We start from the raw sequence: 17,178 nt of genomic DNA, 5'->3' as shown, positions 1-17,178 counted from the left end.
AAGGCTTGCTATAGGCATTGCTTTTTATTGATCAACCAATGGAATTAATTTCATAGCTACACAGCAAATGTTATTTACACTATTGACTCTTTCCATTATGATAGTTGGGATGCATGAGCCAGTATTAAGCATTTTAGCAGTAACAGATTCATGGTGGTCACTGTCATATGTGAGGATTTAACGAAGTTTAGCAGCTTTCATTGCTTAGACATTCGACATTGCATTAACTTTCAGTGCTGGAGAATCAAATAATTTATTACCTCAAGTTAGAAACCAAATGTTACAAATTCTGCTAATAACTGCAGCCACTTAAGGATATATTTGGGGACAGACAGAGCTAACAGAACAGCTATTATGACGAGGATAATAATGGCTAAAACAGAGAGATTTTGCTTCTTGCTGAAGAAGAAGCTGTGCCAAAGCTGCTGCTGGGCTCTGGCAGTGCGAGGAGCTGAGTGTGGCTGGAAACATCCCCCAGCCTCCTCCATGCCCTGTGGCAGGAGCCCAGGAGAGGCATTTTCTGCACAAGCCACAGCCACTGGTCTCCACTGCCATCAGTGGCTGTGCCTGGGCTCATGGGCTGATGCAAAGCTATCCTGAAACTTCCTCATAGCAGCTGCAGCTTGGGCGTGGGGAAGAGCTCAGCCTGTGATTTTTAAATCTCCCAGGTTAGTACGGCTGCAGAAGTTGAGTTTATGCCTTTTTTATTAAATTTTGATGGGTTCAAATCCACCTTAGCAGGAAACATTTTTAGTGGTAGCAAGGACATGCAAATCCATCAGAGTATCTGTCCATTTTCCAGAAGTGAATTACCTGATACAGATTGTTTGTCCCCCGACTATCTCACTCTTTTTTCCCCCACACACTCCCAGTTTACTGTGGAAAATCCGCTGTAGTAGAGTACAAACCTGTTTCTGGATCAGCACCACTTGAACTGCTTCCAAGACTCTAAAACCCCTTTGAGCAGACCCCAGTGAAATCTTACAGACTACCTGGTGGTCAAACAGGTCCCAGGAAATGCCATCTGTAAAGGCTGAATTTGCTAAGAAATGTGTACGGAATGAACACATGAGCTCGATGTGATGATGCTCATGAACTCCCAACTCTTTTCTTCCCCAGACCGCCCAGGGTTGTTAAATGTGAAGCCCATTGAAGACATTCAGGACAACCTGTTGCAAGCCCTGGAGCTGCAGCTGAAGCTGAACCACCCCGAGTCCTCGCAGCTGTTTGCAAAGCTGCTGCAGAAAATGACGGACCTCAGGCAGATCGTCACGGAGCACGTGCAGCTCCTGCAGATCATCAAGAAAACCGAGACAGACATGAGCCTCCATCCGCTCCTACAAGAGATCTACAAGGACTTGTATTAATGAGCAGAGCAGTTCTTAATCCCCTGACATAATGTATGTTCTTCAGATTGCACTATTTCTTTGAGGGAAAACTTTGCATACCTAAGAAATTACTGTGAAACAGCATTTAAAAAGAGAGAGCTTAGTATAGTAGATCTATTTTATGCATATTGTTTATAAAGACACATTTACAATTTACTTTTAATATTAAAAATATCTATATCATGAAATTGTTGGCAGTATTTTCAGAATTAATTTTTTAACTATGTTATTTCCTAAAATTGCTTGTCCAAGTATGATCGATGCTTCACTCGAGTTGGTTAAGCATGCAGTTAAATTTTCAACTAAATAAAAACCTTTCTCCTTGAACATTTCCAGGGAAATGTTTGAAGTATTACGTTCTATTTTGTGCTCCCAAGGCAGCAGCAAAATAAAATTCAGTCACAGATCAGTGTAACTTCCCAGGGGAGTTTCAAAGGCCAAAGGGAGGAGTGGCAGGTCTGACAATATTCGTGCCTTCCATAATGAGATTTGACACTGGCTGAGCTCTGTAAAGGGGGCTTGGTGTAAGGAAAAATTAGCCCACTCATTTGCAGGCAAACCCAAAAATGAGATGCCATTTCAAGAGCTAATTAAGGAAGGAATATGCACTGCTCAGCGCTCTTAGGAAACAGAGCCTTTTTTGATTCCTCTGCTCATGCAAGTTTGAGACAGGTGGAGCAGCAGCTGCTCCCTAAGGCCTCCAATTCCCACCCCACAGCAGCCAGAGCTGAGCTGGAACAGGTTGGTACAAACCTCTTGGCCTGAGACGTTCCCAAATTATTTGATAAACTGCCATTGAACAGCAGTCAAAATATCATGGAAAATTGCAATGCCATGACAAATTAACCCCTAAACAAAAGCACGGTTTGGATTAATTCCTGTAAAGATAAAGCTGTGATGGAAACCCTGCACCCTTATTTCAACTTGAGCTCCTGATGTTCATCCCAAGGACACTGGGAGATGTTGCTGCTGTTGGGGCTGTTGGTTTTCTTGCATGTGATGCCCTACGATGCCACCTAAGAGTTCCACAGGGAGCAGAGCACAGCACAGTGAGCAAGTTTTACAGAAGATAAATTTCCTAATACGGTCATTTTGGGGTATTCTTGGTACTGAGGTGAGAGGCCCTTGCATTCACATTTCCCCTGCCCACATTTGATAGTTTGTGAATGTGACCCCTGACAAAGTCAAGCAGGGGGGGACCCACGCTGGTGGACCAGAAGAGGGAATACTGGGGGAAAAAAGCCACTATTCATAACTTATATATCGAGGTAAGGAGAGGTCCCCAGTTGAATATCCTTGGTTTCCTCTCCATATTCATATTTGATTTATGTAGCAAAAAATGTGCCTTAAACTTAGTGAAACGAGTGATACCTAAGCAAACCAAGAGGTGATGTGGGTGTGAGTAAGATCTTCAGGGAGTACAGACTGGCTTTGCTCCTAATGTAGACCTTAAAGTGAGACCTTGAAACTCTTAAGTCAATGCAAATTATGCAATAAAGAAGTTGAGAGAGGTAAATATTAAAATTAATCTTCCAGCTCATGCCTTCTACACCTGGAAACGTTTCCTAGTACTTGTTTCAGGTAACCTCTGGGCCTAAGGTCAGCCGTGAGCGCTATTCCCACCAGGAAGTTTGGGAAATTGGATCATTCAGCCTCCAGGTTTAAAGCCCACAGGTGGAATTGCACTGAGATGAAGTCACTGCGAGGCTGAAGAGAACAGCTTTGATCCTGCCAGGCTTGCAGTGAGATCACTTCAGGTAGCTCAGCAATGGTGGCCCTGCAGCAAACACAGTATTGCAGTCAGTGCTCGGCGTTGCACGTTTGCTGCACATTTCAGGGTGTTCCAGCTGAGCCCAGCACTGGCAGCAGTTACATGCACACTTTTATGGCTGTTACAATGCAAAAGAAAATATTCTCTCTCTTGTTTTCCACCGCTCATTTGGAATGTTGCCACCCATCCCTTGGTGGGGGAATTTTACAGAGCTCATCCCGTCCCGTAGCGGATGGATCAGAGATGAGCTGGCACTGAGACGGACCCCAGCTCCAGCACTGAATTCCTGCAGTAGCAACACACAGCAAGAACCATTAATCTGAGCCTGCATTTCTTAGACAATCCAATTTCCCACTGGCTTCCCTAGAAATGGGAGTCCAGAAGTAGTTTCAAATGAAGAGGAATTCTAGGGCATGCCCTTACGGAAGTAATATTCAAATTTATTTTAAAATAAGTGGCAGAGATGCTCTGACAGGGAAATTGAGTCCAATGCTCAAAAAAATATCTGTGCAACCCAGCAGCACATTAACCAAAGAGCTTCACTCCACTCCTGCAAGGGGTCATATTTTTGAAATTCAGCAGTGACGGTGTCTAAGCCACTCAGTCCAAAAATCCCTATATTTTGAGAGTGGCAATGGAATCATAATCATAACAGTTCTGCAGGAACGGGTGTTATCCTTTATGAGGATGAAGGGACTGGATGCCCAAAAGCCTACACTTCTCTTTCAACTGTATCAGCTGCTCTAATAAAATACCCTGTTCTCCTTACACCCTGTCTTCTCTCACATACTGATAGTTACTTACCATGTTTTCCTCAAGCCATGCAAAGTGTTAATTTTTTATGTGAGTCACTAATCACTGACATTTCTGATTCTAAGCGGTTACATCATGGTTAAGAAGTTTTGCCTGAAATACTTTTCTACAAGAATAGGTCTTAAGGGAAAAATGTTCATTTAATGGACAATTGCTGTGTACTAATTTAGAACAAATGACTGTTATGAGGATATGAAAACATTTTCTCAAAAAATAGCATTTTCTCTTGTGAATTATATTCAGAATTTTGATCTAATTGTAAATACTTTCTGTTTCTATGGGACTTTATTTATTAAAAACAAAAACTTGCTAATGGGAGTTCATAAGTAGGTTGTCATACTTTCAGACTCTCTGGAGTTTTGGGTAGAATGGGCTACGCCATAAATGAACAATTTGGGTTTTGATCTTCAGTGCTACTAAAAGCATTTAACAACTCAAAAATAGAAGCAGTCAGCTGGTACATGGCTGCCTTTGAAGAGCTTCATTTTGCTGGTGTTATACTGTTCCTTAGTCATCTGTGCACTACATCATCACATCCTCGGGGATGATGTGGGATCCTGGAGATTCCCACAGGCTTTGAAACTTCTGGGCTGTTCCTCTGTCTTGTATTTCACACTGATCTGCTTTTTCTGTAGGAAAACTGGAGGTAAATTGAGTCCAGAGAAAGTCATTCTGTGTCCCTGCACACATTCAGCCCATTTCCCTCGCCCTGTCAGGCATCAGAACGTTCCTTGTAGGAGCTCAAAGGTCCCTGTTCAACAGGAAAAATTACCTTCTTCACACAAAGAACACTGGTGACCATTTCTCCAGCAAATATTGCTGTGAGGGCCTGGACTGAAAATTGAGAGGAGAGGAAAACATTTCCAGCATCCCCTCTGTTGTGGCAAAGGCAGCCCAGACCATTTTAGCCACAGTTTCCATAACAGCGAGGAAAACCCGTTTGTCCCCCTGGTGCAGGTGATTAACCACCCTTCAGCACTCCCTAACAGAACCTTTCCCCAGCACAGCCGGCCCTCAGCACCCCAAAACATGGGAAAATGGGAAATGGACTTCCCAAGAGCTGCTGTCCCACCTCGTGTGACTGAGCCCCTTCCCTCAGCACACACACCACGGGTTCCAATCACTCTGGGGACAGATAAGCCCGGGGGGATCAGGATTTAGTATTTGATTTGCAACTGTAAACTCTGTCTTGAGGTCAAGTACGTTTTAATGGGACTTTTTTCCTTTTAAATAAGAGGTAATATCCCTTAAATGATGTAACATCAACTTTGTAAACACGAGCAATACAAAGCTGCAGCTAGAGATCTATAGGAGGAGGAAAACAAAAACCCCAGCAAACACCTCCTGGATCAGCAGCTCAGGCACACACCTGTCAAACAGTTCAGGTTCTCATTCAAGCACTGGGAAGAAAACGTGTCTCATCATAAATCCCATTCCAAGTGTCCTGTCTGAGAACTGGTGGTTAAAAATCAGCTGCACAAGGGTGGATCGGACTCCACGGGTACCAGCAATGTACATCCATTCTTCTCAGCACTACCTAGCCCTGGAAATGATGACTGTAGGAAAAACAGTTCCTGAGCTTCTGCATTTTCATTCTGGTAGGCAGGGTATGGATAGGAAATTCAGCAGCACATCTTCACTGGCTTGAGGTAAACACTCAGCCGGCAACGACTGAGCCAGCAAAGGAAGAAAGGAGGAAATGATTCCGCAGCTCTGGGTGCAGTATGATAGTGTTAGATGTGTGTGTGTGCAGGATCTCACAGGGTTTTACCTTTATTCTTTGTAAGAGCCTCATGGGCTGGGCGTTTGCAAGAGGCTTGAGTGTAACAAAGCCAGCAAACAGCACCTATAAATTGATAGCTCCCAAAATAGGAAAGGTTTGTTCAGTTCACAGTCTCTTCCACTGCGTCTCTTTATTGCTTAGTGTGACAAATATTGAAGTATTGCAAGTCTGTAGCTTGGCTAGATCATAGCAGGAATTCTCTGGGCAAGTCTTGCTCTGGGCAAGCATTAGTCAAGCCAGTAACTCTTAGATTTTGGGGGTTAAATGCTTCAGGACTTCTTTTAAATGTGGCATTAATTCGCTTCGATAGGTTTTTGCAAATGGCTGAGATCAGTTCCCAACCCTCAAATGGGACGAGTTTCTAATTAGGGTTTTGCCAACTGAACATGGCTCTCAGCCCTGCTTTAGGAAAGGGTAAAGCCAAAAAAGAGCTTTAGCTGCAAGTGAAAATAGCCCTTCTGTTGAGACACACACTGGTTAAGGGCTTTCTTTTTAATTATTAAGCTTCCTTCTTGTGTTGGAAATGGGGAGCATTTTCATAACAGCATTGGCCAAGAGGAATATCCATTGCTCATTATGTTATATGCTGTTACCCAACGAGGTTTTTTTAGTTCAGTGGAGACAGCAAGGGAAAAGTGAACTCTCCAGAGGCAGGGGAGGGAAGGAGGAATACGCAGCACCATTGGTTCTCACACTGGGAAGAGCTGGCAGTGCAGGAGAAGATCTTGTCCTGCTTGCTGCAATGATGATTAAAGCATTCTGTTGTGTCAGCATATCCTCAGTTTGTTAGTGCTAACTCTCAGCTGGCCATATCCTGCCAGATTTGCAAGCAAAGCCTGCCAAGCCATCTCAACAAAAATGTAGCTTTAAATATTATAAATGATGCTGCATTTTGCTGTGGAAATGTTTCCTGAAAAGGCTGTTCCAAAACATCCTTTATTGTTGGGGGAGGGGAGTAGAAGGGGCCTGGGAGAGGGAGGAGGGAGGAAAAAGAGCTACTTTTAATAGATTTTTTTTCTTCTTTTGAGGCCAGGGATTCATTTCACATCATTCTGTAAGACCAAATGGATGTTTTTTTCCCAGTGACTATAAAACATTACAGTAATAATTTTGTATGTAAGTTTTGGCAACTAAGCTGGAGTGGGAGGAAGGACAGAGGGCATCTGATTTTCTAAAGGATTGCAGTGAGGGATTTTGCAATTGATCAGTTAGTAAAACCTTCTTGGTGAACATCTGCTTGCTGGCAAGGGAGATCTATCTTCTTCCTGTGGTAATAAATGAACAATCTCAGCAGAGCAAAGGAGGTGGCTCCTGTAGCAAGGAGAAGCTTTGGGTTCCAGATCTAAACCCAGGGATTTGGGTCTCCATGTGATAACAGGATCCTGTCAGGAACTGATCAATGACATCTCCACTAATCAGCTATTCTTGGTGAACTTTGGTTGCTGGCTTTCCTGCCCGTGACACAGAACCCAGACCACGAGCACTGATCCACGAGCAGAACCCTGCACATTTGTGCAGGGACACAAATTCAAAGCTGTTCTCGTTCAAACTTCCACCTGGGGTCCTTTTGCACGGGGAGGTCCTTTTGGAGAGAAGGCAGACTCACAAAATTCCCTCACAGCTCAGCCTCGAAGCAGAATAAATGAAAGGGAAGGAATGTTCAGAGTCATGCAGTCAGAAGTAGATTAGATGTGCCCAGTCCAAAGGAACAGGTTTGTTGCAGTGTGTCAGAATCCACATTATGTTAAACTTGCTCTTAGATGAACTTCAGTCAAAATATTTAGGAGCCCTTTAGCTGAGTATTTTCCCAGCTGAATATTTCTTCTTTTATACTTCTTTTCTCTTCAGTTTTCACATTTTAATGTGAATTAATGTGATTAATTCTAGACTGGTAGGAAAGGCACAGTGATGTGCAGGTTCCTTTGCATCTGGACTCTGCCTGCACAGCTGGGGTACCAATATTTGATTTTTGTAGTCTATGGATTTTTACAACAAAATGTAAACAGGGATAATAAAGTCAGATTTAAAGAAGATGGGACTTCCAAGGTGTTTTGCATTTTAAATGCTCTAAATGTTAAAAATAAAACATATTAAGTACTCAGTAAATTAATAGCCTTTTTTATTTTGCAGTTTTTATTGAGAAAAATTAAAATGTATGAAGGTGATGGAAATTTAACTGGGAGTTCTTCACCTTCTTTTCTGGGTAGACTCTACAGCGAGGACTCATTGCCTTTCCCATGAAATTCCAAGGGGCAGAGTCTGCTCGCAAGTGTAATTCAAACCTGCTAAAACATCTTTGGAGGCAATGGCACCACACCAAAATTAAATTACAGGGGATGAAGTCATGCTAAGAAATTGATTTTGAAAACATGATGGGGTTGCAAGGGTGGCTTGTAGGAGTTACACTTGTAGGGGTGCTGAAGGGGGCACTTTTGGCACCCAGCAGTAAAAGTTCTGTATCACAAGGAGGGGATTTTCTGATGTCAGCTGTTTTTGGTTCCCCAAAGGCATAACTCTTAATTTGCTCTTTGTAGGAGATTGTGAGGTGTTCACCTGCCGGGTGGTACCACAAGAAATTGTTAACAGTGGAAATTATACAACTTAACCCAAATATTAGCACAGAAAGGGTTGGGTTGGAAGGGACCTTAAGGAACACCAAGTTCCAACTCCCCTGCCATGGGCAGGGATATATTGTGAGGGAGGAAGCAGTAAAGCACCTACTGATGAATTTTATATATGATCTCTCCTCTCTGTTTGCTCTGCACTTCCTTTGGTACACAATAAAGCTGTGCTTAACTAGCACCAAGCCTGGCATGCAATGAACCCAGAGCTTCACTGAAAACTGCCCAGTGCGAGGGAGCAGCCTCAAATCTGGGATCAAGCCTAGAATGGAGAAGCTGCTCATGTTTAGAGAAAAATCCCATTTGTGTTACAAGTGACACCACTCAAGTGTTCGTGCTCTGGGTTCTGTTCCCTCTCAGTCAGACAAGGTTTCAAGTAAGAAGTCTTTGAGACAGGATTTGTAGGATTGGCCTCCATGGAATGATGTGTAAGTGAGTTTCATGGCTCCCAACCATCACCACACTGTCAGAGGGAGGGGTTTGTGTGCCCAAAGTGAGCAGGATTTGATTCTAAATGGAACACTGGGGATACCTGTCCCAGAAATGCAAAAGGGATGTTTGCAGAACACTAAATGCAAAGTATTTTGAAGAATAAATTAAATAGAATGAAACAGGGATTGTCATGAGCACGGTGTGAATCCCGTGCCAGCACTGCCATCCTGGGTTGGGCTCAAACAGCCAGAATCCTCTAATCTCCACTTGCAGGAGCATTATTACTCAGTTGTGGGCATTATCAAAATGAGGGAGAGAGGAGATGTTGTTGTCCCAAGGTGTCTGCCTGCTCTGCCTGGTTCAAATCACCCCGTGAAGCCGTCCTTGCACGAGGAGCGGTGCCAGTGCAAGGCAGGGGCCAGCCTGCAGCTCCTGCTGCACCCCAGATTCTTCCCATTGTCCCCAGTTCCTGTCCCCTGCATCCGGCCCGTGCCCTTGCTGGCTGTGAGTGCCTGTCCTGCTCAGAGTTCTGGCACCTTGGTTTGCAGCCAAGGGGCTGAGGATACAAGTCAGAATAGCATTTCCTTCCCCTGAACCCATTGTGCCAGGCCAGGGGAGCTGTGCAGCCCCAGCTGCTCCTGCCCTCTCCAGCCATCCTGAGGTCAGTGGCAACCGTGTCACACCTCGGGAAGGAGCATCTGGGCAGCTCCAGGGGGAGCAAAGGTTCTCCCAGCAGCTCTGGGTGGGAGGGAGCTGAGAACTCTCTCAGGCACTTTCCCTGCCCAGTGTGGAAACAGGAGAACCCTCCTGCAAAAGCAAATCCAAATGCAATCCACAAAGTGAGGCTTTAGTCTGCGCTGGGGCGAAAATGAGACCATTCAAAACTTGCATGACTGCATCAAGAAAAGCCCTTGTGAGGCTCAGTCAGGCTCTTTTTTGGAGCACAGTACTGGAATTTAGTGTCCCTCACTCCAGCAGGTATCGTGGTCATTGCAGGCACTTTCTCTGCCATTATTTTTCCTGATGGACCTCTTGCCCTTTGCACAAATGAGCAGACACAGGAAGTCACACTGCTCATCTGGAGGGCAGTGCAGGGACTTGAAATTCTTGTCCCTCACACTGCAGGTTTAATTCTCTGACCTCTCCTAGTTTGGCATCCCAAGGTCTGGTATCCAGAAGTGCTGAGCAAAAAGCAGCTGGACCCTGCACTCTCAAATCAGGTTTCAGAGCCTGATGTTAGGCCCTGGTGTTGAAATGCTTGTGCAATTCACACAGCGAGGCAGTGGAGGGACAGCAGCGTGTCCAGAAGACACAACAAATATTCTCCTTTGCATCCTAAACAAGCCTTCTGGAAGGAGGAGATGGAGCTGTTACCCAATCTGTCACGGTGCTTGTCGCTTGTTATTTGTTTTTATTTCTTTTAAAGACATTCCAAAGTGCCCTACAGATTTTTGGAGAAACATCTTGTGCACATTTTATATTTTTTTCAGTGCAATGACAACAGCAAAACAAATGAGTCCCATGCTACAGATCAGACAATGTTTCTTAACAGGGTTTTAAAGCTTGTTGTTACACAAATACAATTCCAGCTGCCAAGAGCCAGCTAATATATTCTTGGCATGCCTGGTGAGCCTAAAATCACACACGGTGGGTACGTTCTGCCTGACAGCCAGAGGAGCAAAATTTCACTTGGATAGGTGCAGGGTAAAGAACCTTTTTTTCCGAATAAAGCCTGTCCCACTCTGCTCAGACACACAAGACCTCCTCGAGCTCATCAGCTCATTTCGCACCTCAGGACTGCAGGGCACAAGGATGTTGTCATACGATTGTATCTCCTGATTTTCTTAGAAATTGCCCCAGCTGCGTTTTAATGCTGCTGCTACAATTTGAAATGAGTAATTGCTCAATGGATTAAGAACCCAACATGTTTTACTGGGCATTTTAATGTGTCTTTCAAACGTGGTTTGCAGAGATACCATCTCAGCCTGCCAACTGCTCCTTCACCAAAGGAAACTCGTTGTTCTACCCGGCCATTCCGAGCTCCCTGTGTTTACAGCACCGGGCATGACCCATCCAGAGGAGAAGGGGAGTCCAGGCTTGGCCTTCCAGCAAATTGCTCCAAGTGCTTTGCAACAATCAGTGCCAAGCTCACTCATTTTACTGGTGGGGGAGGCTGGAGCAGTGGGGCTACAGGCAAGGGATCAGCCTCAGATCAGCCAGTTGCACACCAAACCTCGTCCTCAGTTCCCCTCTTACAGGATCTTCTCCAGGACACTGGAAAATCTTCCTTTTTCTGAGGAAAAATCCATTATAAATCATCACTAGAAATATTTTAATTTACAAACAAGAAAGCTGACCTAGGACTGCTCCTTTAAAATTCCATTTCCCCAGTTGTGTGTTCCCTTGGAGGTGAGCAACTCCGAGGTTTTTTCTTTTTTCTCTTTTTTTTTTTCCTCCTGGTGGTTTTGAGTGCTATTTTCCCAAGTCCTGAGTGTTATCCAGGGTGCCTAAATCGAGGTACCCTAAATCACCTCAGGTCAGTGTAGCTGATAATCAGTATAATTAATAATTTAATAATCAGTAAATTAAAATTAATCTGTCTGGTGGTATGTGCTGTAATCAACACAATGCCCCCAGTTTCTGGGCTGGGGCACATCACTGCAGTTGATTTTTTGGGCAGCTTTTTCGGGCAGCTTTTTCCACCCTGGCTCTGAAATCAAACATTTCCCTTCTGTTTGTGCAGGCCCAGGGTGGGAAATATCCAGTGGTGTTCCAATATTAAAGCAGAAAACTGCAGCTTGCAAGAGGCGTTAAAGGAGATGAGAAAAGATTCTCTGCATTAAAACAAACAAAAAGATAAAAATCCCAGTACTGCCAAGGGCAGATGAGGAAATAGCAGAAGAATAAAGATTAATTGTTCAATAGCTTCTTTGCTTAAGTCTTCACAGCAAAAGGTTAACTCCCACCAGCTGCTTAGAGCAATTAAAATCAGCAACAAGCTGGAGTACAGAGAGGAGGAAGAGAATAGGTTAAACGTGTTCAGCTGGGTTAGATACATTCAAGTGAGCAAGCTGCAAGGAAATTTACCCTGGAGTATTTAAGGAAATAGCTAAACCAATCTGAACCATTAAATGATTATCTTTTAGAATTCATGGATCATGGAAAAGTGAGGCCTCAGAGGACCCAGGAAGGAAAAATTTCTCCTATTCTTTTCTTTCTTAAGAAAGGACCAAGAGAATTACAGGTTAGTCCAGCTTCAAATAGCTAATTAATCACTAATTGGTTTAACTATCCATCTTAGGATATCCAGCCAATAGCAACATAACAAGTATTTTTTGTCAAGACTGAAATCATGCCATGTTAATTTAATTTAATTTCCTTTTTTGACAGAATAATTGACCTTGTGAGTAAGGGGGAAGCAGTGCATGTGCTGTGACATGTAACACTCCTGTAAACAAGCTGGGGAAGCGTTGAAAGCTGAAACTATTGCAGGTGCAAAAGTGGATTAAAGATTATTTTGGAAGGGTTTCTTTTTAATAGTTTGCTGTTCAAACTGAGAGATGATCCAAGCTGGGGTGCACGAGGGGGTTTCTGGGTGCCATTTGCTTAATGACAGAATACCCAGTGCACCTAGAAATTCTAAATCCCATCAGAGACCTGAGCGTTCTGGAGCCAAGTTTTTAATTCAAGCTGATCCTGAGATATCAGGATAAGTGCCTGAACCAACACAACAAGGTTCAGCAACCAGAAATGTGAAGTTTTCCCCATACAAGGCAAAACTCCCCCGTGCCATCCCAAGCCGCGGGCTGGAGGCAGTGTGACGTGGGGGTGTGGAGAGAGCAGATCCCAACGCACAGCAGGGCTGTGCTGCTGTGGCTAAAAAAGGCAGGCCCTGCTTGGTGGCCAGAACATCTGCTTGGCTGACAACTGGCCCTCAGCACCACTGTCCATCGTGGTCTTGTGCTGGAATGTCGTGGCATGCCTGAGAAGGAGAACTGGGAAATACCCAAAGCAAAGTGCCTGATTTCTCACGTAGGACATGGATTTCTGTCCATGCAAGACCCTGTTCCTCAGTGAGGGATGCCACCCTCCCACCCTGTGATAAACCAGCCCCTACCACGTGCAGGCTGGGGTTTTCCTGGTGGCATTTCCAATCCCTGGCTGCCAGGGCCTTCCCCACACCCAGGCTGTGCTTTGGAGGCAGCAGCTCCTTCCAGAGGCATTTTGAAACCCAGTGATTGTGTGAATCTGCCTCTCCCTCTCATGGACTGACCCAGTCTCTCGTGCACAGCCCACTGTTCCCACGAATTGCTGGAGAGGGAGGACTTGACGTTCCCCAGCTCAAGAAAAAGCCTCAGGAAATTGCAAAAAGTCCTAAAAAGCCGCAGTTTGTTTTCATAACATTCTTTTCCTTTTAGAGAAGTAATATTTTTTTCCTTAACATTCTCCCTGATATTTCAAGAGTTAATGGACACTAATGATCTAAACACTGCAGAAAAAAGGATGGCACAAGACACTGGTAAGGTATCCTGGCTAATTAGCAGTGCTTCGTTTATGTAGAAAAAAAAAGATGTTTAAGTTACACCAAAGAGTCTCAGATTTATTTATTTCTGTCATCATCTGGTTCTGAAAGAATTTCTAGGTTCCCTCCAGATCCTCTCCTCTAACTCTTTGACTATTTACAAAGCAAAAATGTGCATGTATGTCACGGCTTGACTTCCTAATCCTTAATTTAAGTCTGTCCAAAAGCCAAGCATCCAATTAGGCTCCTTCCAGGACAGGGGAGCTCGGCCTGGCATTAATCTCCTGCAGAGATCGATGTTCCAGGCTGGGGTTTGCCTTGTTCTCTGGAGGTGCTGCTCCTTCTGCAGGCTCTGGATGGAAATTTTAGATGACTAAATAAAAATGAGACAAATCCCAGTCTCCACAAGCATGTGCCACCCTGTATCTTCTTCCCAGTCATATCCAGAAGCTCCTTTCTCTCATTTAATGTATGGAACTTTAAAGAAATCTGCTACTAGAAATAAATAATACAATCTATCCATGGAACTTAGCAAAGCTCATGTCATCAATTCATTCTTCTCTCTTTCTTTCCCTTCTCCCCTTCACATCCATGAGACTTGTAAAATAACCTTGCATCGGGCAAAGAAAACCTGAGGCACAAGAAATTTTGGGTCTGCCTGAAAAAAATGGAGGATTTTACTCTCTTATACAACCCCTCCACTTGATGTGGTGGCATTTGCTTCTCCCCATACTGGGGTGGGGTTGCCAAGGTTGTCTCCAAGCCTTCAGGGTCCTTGAGTGCTGCAAAGATTTTGTGTCACTGGCTTTTCCTCTGACCTGGACAGAGCCCTGCTGGAAGTGCTGAGATCGGTTCAGTCCCACCCAGTGGGAGATCCTTGGAGGGGGATCTCTGCCTTCCACTTGCTCTTTACTCACAAGAAGATGGCAAAAGGGCTTCCAGCCCTTTTCCAGAAAACAAAGTAATTGCAGGGTCTGTAAGTGTGAGTTTAGAGCTCTCAGTTTGAATCCATCCCATCTGGAAATCAGGTAAGAGGATCAGACTGAGTTTGTGATACAGGTGGGATCTGATGGTAATATTTATCATCATATTCAGTAAAAATGGTTCAAATCTGCTTTTCCAAAAGCCTGATCCAGCCTTCCCTTGGGGCCAATTTCTGATTGCACTGGGCCCTCTCCCAGAATCATGGGTGCTTGGAACTGGCTGTTCCACGTGACAGTTCCCCTCTTTGTCTCCAGCTGTTGCATTTATTATCAGAGGACAAGCAACAATACATTAAATGCTTTCTTAATGTTTGTTTCTCTTAGGCAATTGCATCTGCCATGGGGATAACACGCAATCAGGGCTGGAAGGAACACCAGTGTTTGCAAACCATGGGTGCCTGAGCTGGAAATCTTCACTGGGTACATCCAAGAGCAGACGGGGAAGGGTCCACACGGCAGAATTTTCATTAAAGTGTGGTAGAATATTCAAATGTGGGGAATTTCTCCTTTAGCAGGAAATACAGAAAGCCATTAGCAGGTGAAATTGGGCAACAGATATCACACCTCCAGCTGCTGCTGCTGCTCCTGCAGCCACTGCTACTCTGCTGGCCCCTGGAAATGAGCTGGAGTTTATTGCTTTCAAAGAGAGAAATGCTTATTCTATATATTTATGTCCAGACTGTTGTCATTAGCAAAAGTTTAAGCTAATGGCTAATTTATGCAGTGGCTGCATAAATGACCTCCCCACTGCCCCATGATAGCAGGAGCTGCAAGTCAAGTGGGTTTAATCCAGGTGTGCCCTTAATTTAGGTGAAATGTGTTGGGTTTTTTCCATCTCCCTGGTACGAGCATTTTCAGCCCTGGAGCTGCCAACAAAACCCCACCTTTGAGACAACAAATAGGCTGAATTTATGTTTAACTGTGTGGGAACGTGCAGGCCACTGATCTGCTCATAAAAAGCAGGAGATGGTGCAGCAGGACGGGCTGCACCTGCCACTGTCCAGCAGTGGCACACAAAGCTTTGTGCCTTTGCCCTCAAATAAACGCCCAGTAAAAGAGCAAACTCCACAGAATGCTCTTCTACTGCAGCCACTCTTTCAGATTCTCCACCCCAACTTCTGCTTTTCCCTTCCAGTCTACCAGGAATAGCATGGGACCCTCAGCTCCTGCCTTGGAACAGGAGAATGGATTAGAACCATCTCTGATCCCCTTCTAGAGCTTTTCTTCTCTTTCTCTGTTCTAAGTGTGGTATTCAGGCCCTTCAGCAGCCCCTCCTCTGCTTTCCTTGAATCTGTCCCTGACATCCCAAGTGTTCTTTAGTGCTTTTTGAGTTCCAGTCCTTCAGAGGTGAGAACAGCTTGATAATTCATTTTACCTGGAGTTACAGTGGGCACCATGTTAAATTCAGCCTTGCTTCAAATCCTTTATTTTACCAAGGTTCCCCATCACTTCTGTTTTCAAGTCACAGAAAATGAGACACACACTGGCCCAGTTTAGCAGAGGCTGAGGGTTTCAGCCTCATAATCACCACAGATTTCCTTTGATTTATATAATTGATTTCAACACTTAAGTGAAAAAAAGAAAGTAGAACTATAAGAAAGAAATCATTCTTCTGACTCAGTGCTCCTGGAAATCTGTTCCTGAAGTAAACCAAGGAAACCAGTGTTTATCTATTTTTCAGCATAGTTCTTTCCCCTGTTATCAGCTGCCTGAAAAATGCGTGCAATAACCTATAGCTGAAGGGAGCCCCCAGTCCTCCCCCTCAGGTTTTGCAGTTGCTCCCAGAAAATATAATGATGTTTCTTTATTGCTCCCACACTGCCTGGGCTCTGTTCTGGAATGCACTGAGACCAACACACCGTTGGCCACAGTGTAACAGAGACAAGCAGGTGGAAAAATAAAATATGATTTTAATTTCCTGCCATCCACTAACCTCTCACTATACCCAAAGCAAAGAGGGATTATAAATAAGATCTCGCTTTTTGTTTGCCACTTGATTGATGAAGTGTTTAAGTAATTCTCACTAAATGTATTTAAAACATATTTTTCCCTGCCACGGCGTGCGCTTGGATTTCTTCTCTGGGAGCTTGTGTTTACAGAGCTTAGCAAAGCCTGAAGTGCTGGAGCTGAGTTTGCAAAATTCCTTGGCTTGCCTGTGTAGGATTGGGCATATAGACAAAATAGTGGAGTGACAATCTGTAAGCTGAGTGCCACTGCCCCAGCCCCTGCCAGATTGATAGCAGTGCCTCCCTGCCAGATGATAAAGGAATGACGAAATTATCAGCCAGGGAACTTTGTGACTTACGGGCTGTGCTGGTGGCTGGTTCTTGCTGCAGCTGGGGAATCCAGGGTGGGTAAATGTGTAACCACAGCAGGGGCAAACCCCAGCCCCTGGAGCGGGTACTGATTAACTGAGCAGCAGGAGCTCTGCTCAAGCAGGCAGTGTGGAGTGAGTGGCTCTTCCCAGGGTGTTCATGGCACTGAGCAGCTCTGTGTTTGCTGAGCTCATGGTCCTGTGCCTGCCCTGAGAGAAGCAATGCAGAAATGGGCGTTATCAAAAAACAAAAGCAAATAAAAAAATCAAAACCCCCAAACTCAAAAAAAAGCTTCAGTCTGGTGGTGGTTTCCAACAGGTTGTCACAGTCCTGTCACCTGCACGGCAAACACACCCTGATTCATCAGCAGCTCCGTGGAAAACAAGGTGAGCACTCAGAGCAAAGCCCTGCCTGGACCTTGTATCCACACGGGAGCGTTCCATCCCTGCCTGACGGGCTGACAATTAACCCCAAGGAAATAATCCCCTTACCAAACCCAGCTTGGACACTCCCCAAGCTTTAGCCCAGACAAAAAAAAAAGTGTAAACTT

The 17,178-nt window shown here is 44.6% G+C and overlaps 1 protein-coding gene across 1 annotated transcript in view; it reads left to right on the top strand.

The window, feature by feature from the left end:
- Nucleotides 1-1,367, top strand: part of PPARG (peroxisome proliferator activated receptor gamma) — a gene marked incomplete at its 3' end in the record, with an annotated part of 50,630 nt that extends 49,263 nt beyond the window's left edge. Inside the window, exon 7 of the mRNA XM_082288545.1 lies at nucleotides 1,120-1,367. Coding sequence (XP_082144671.1) covers nucleotides 1,120-1,367 — 248 coding nt within the window. The remainder of the gene's footprint in view (nucleotides 1-1,119) is intronic.
- Between the last annotated feature and the right edge of the window lie 15,811 nt (nucleotides 1,368-17,178).

Source organism: Coloeus monedula, assembly GCF_965178545.1.
Source record: "Coloeus monedula genome assembly, chromosome: 11".
Lineage (NCBI taxonomy): Eukaryota > Metazoa > Chordata > Aves > Passeriformes > Corvidae > Coloeus > Coloeus monedula.
The sequence above is the reverse complement of the archived record's forward strand: the minus strand, read 5'-3'. Positions and strand labels throughout refer to the sequence as shown.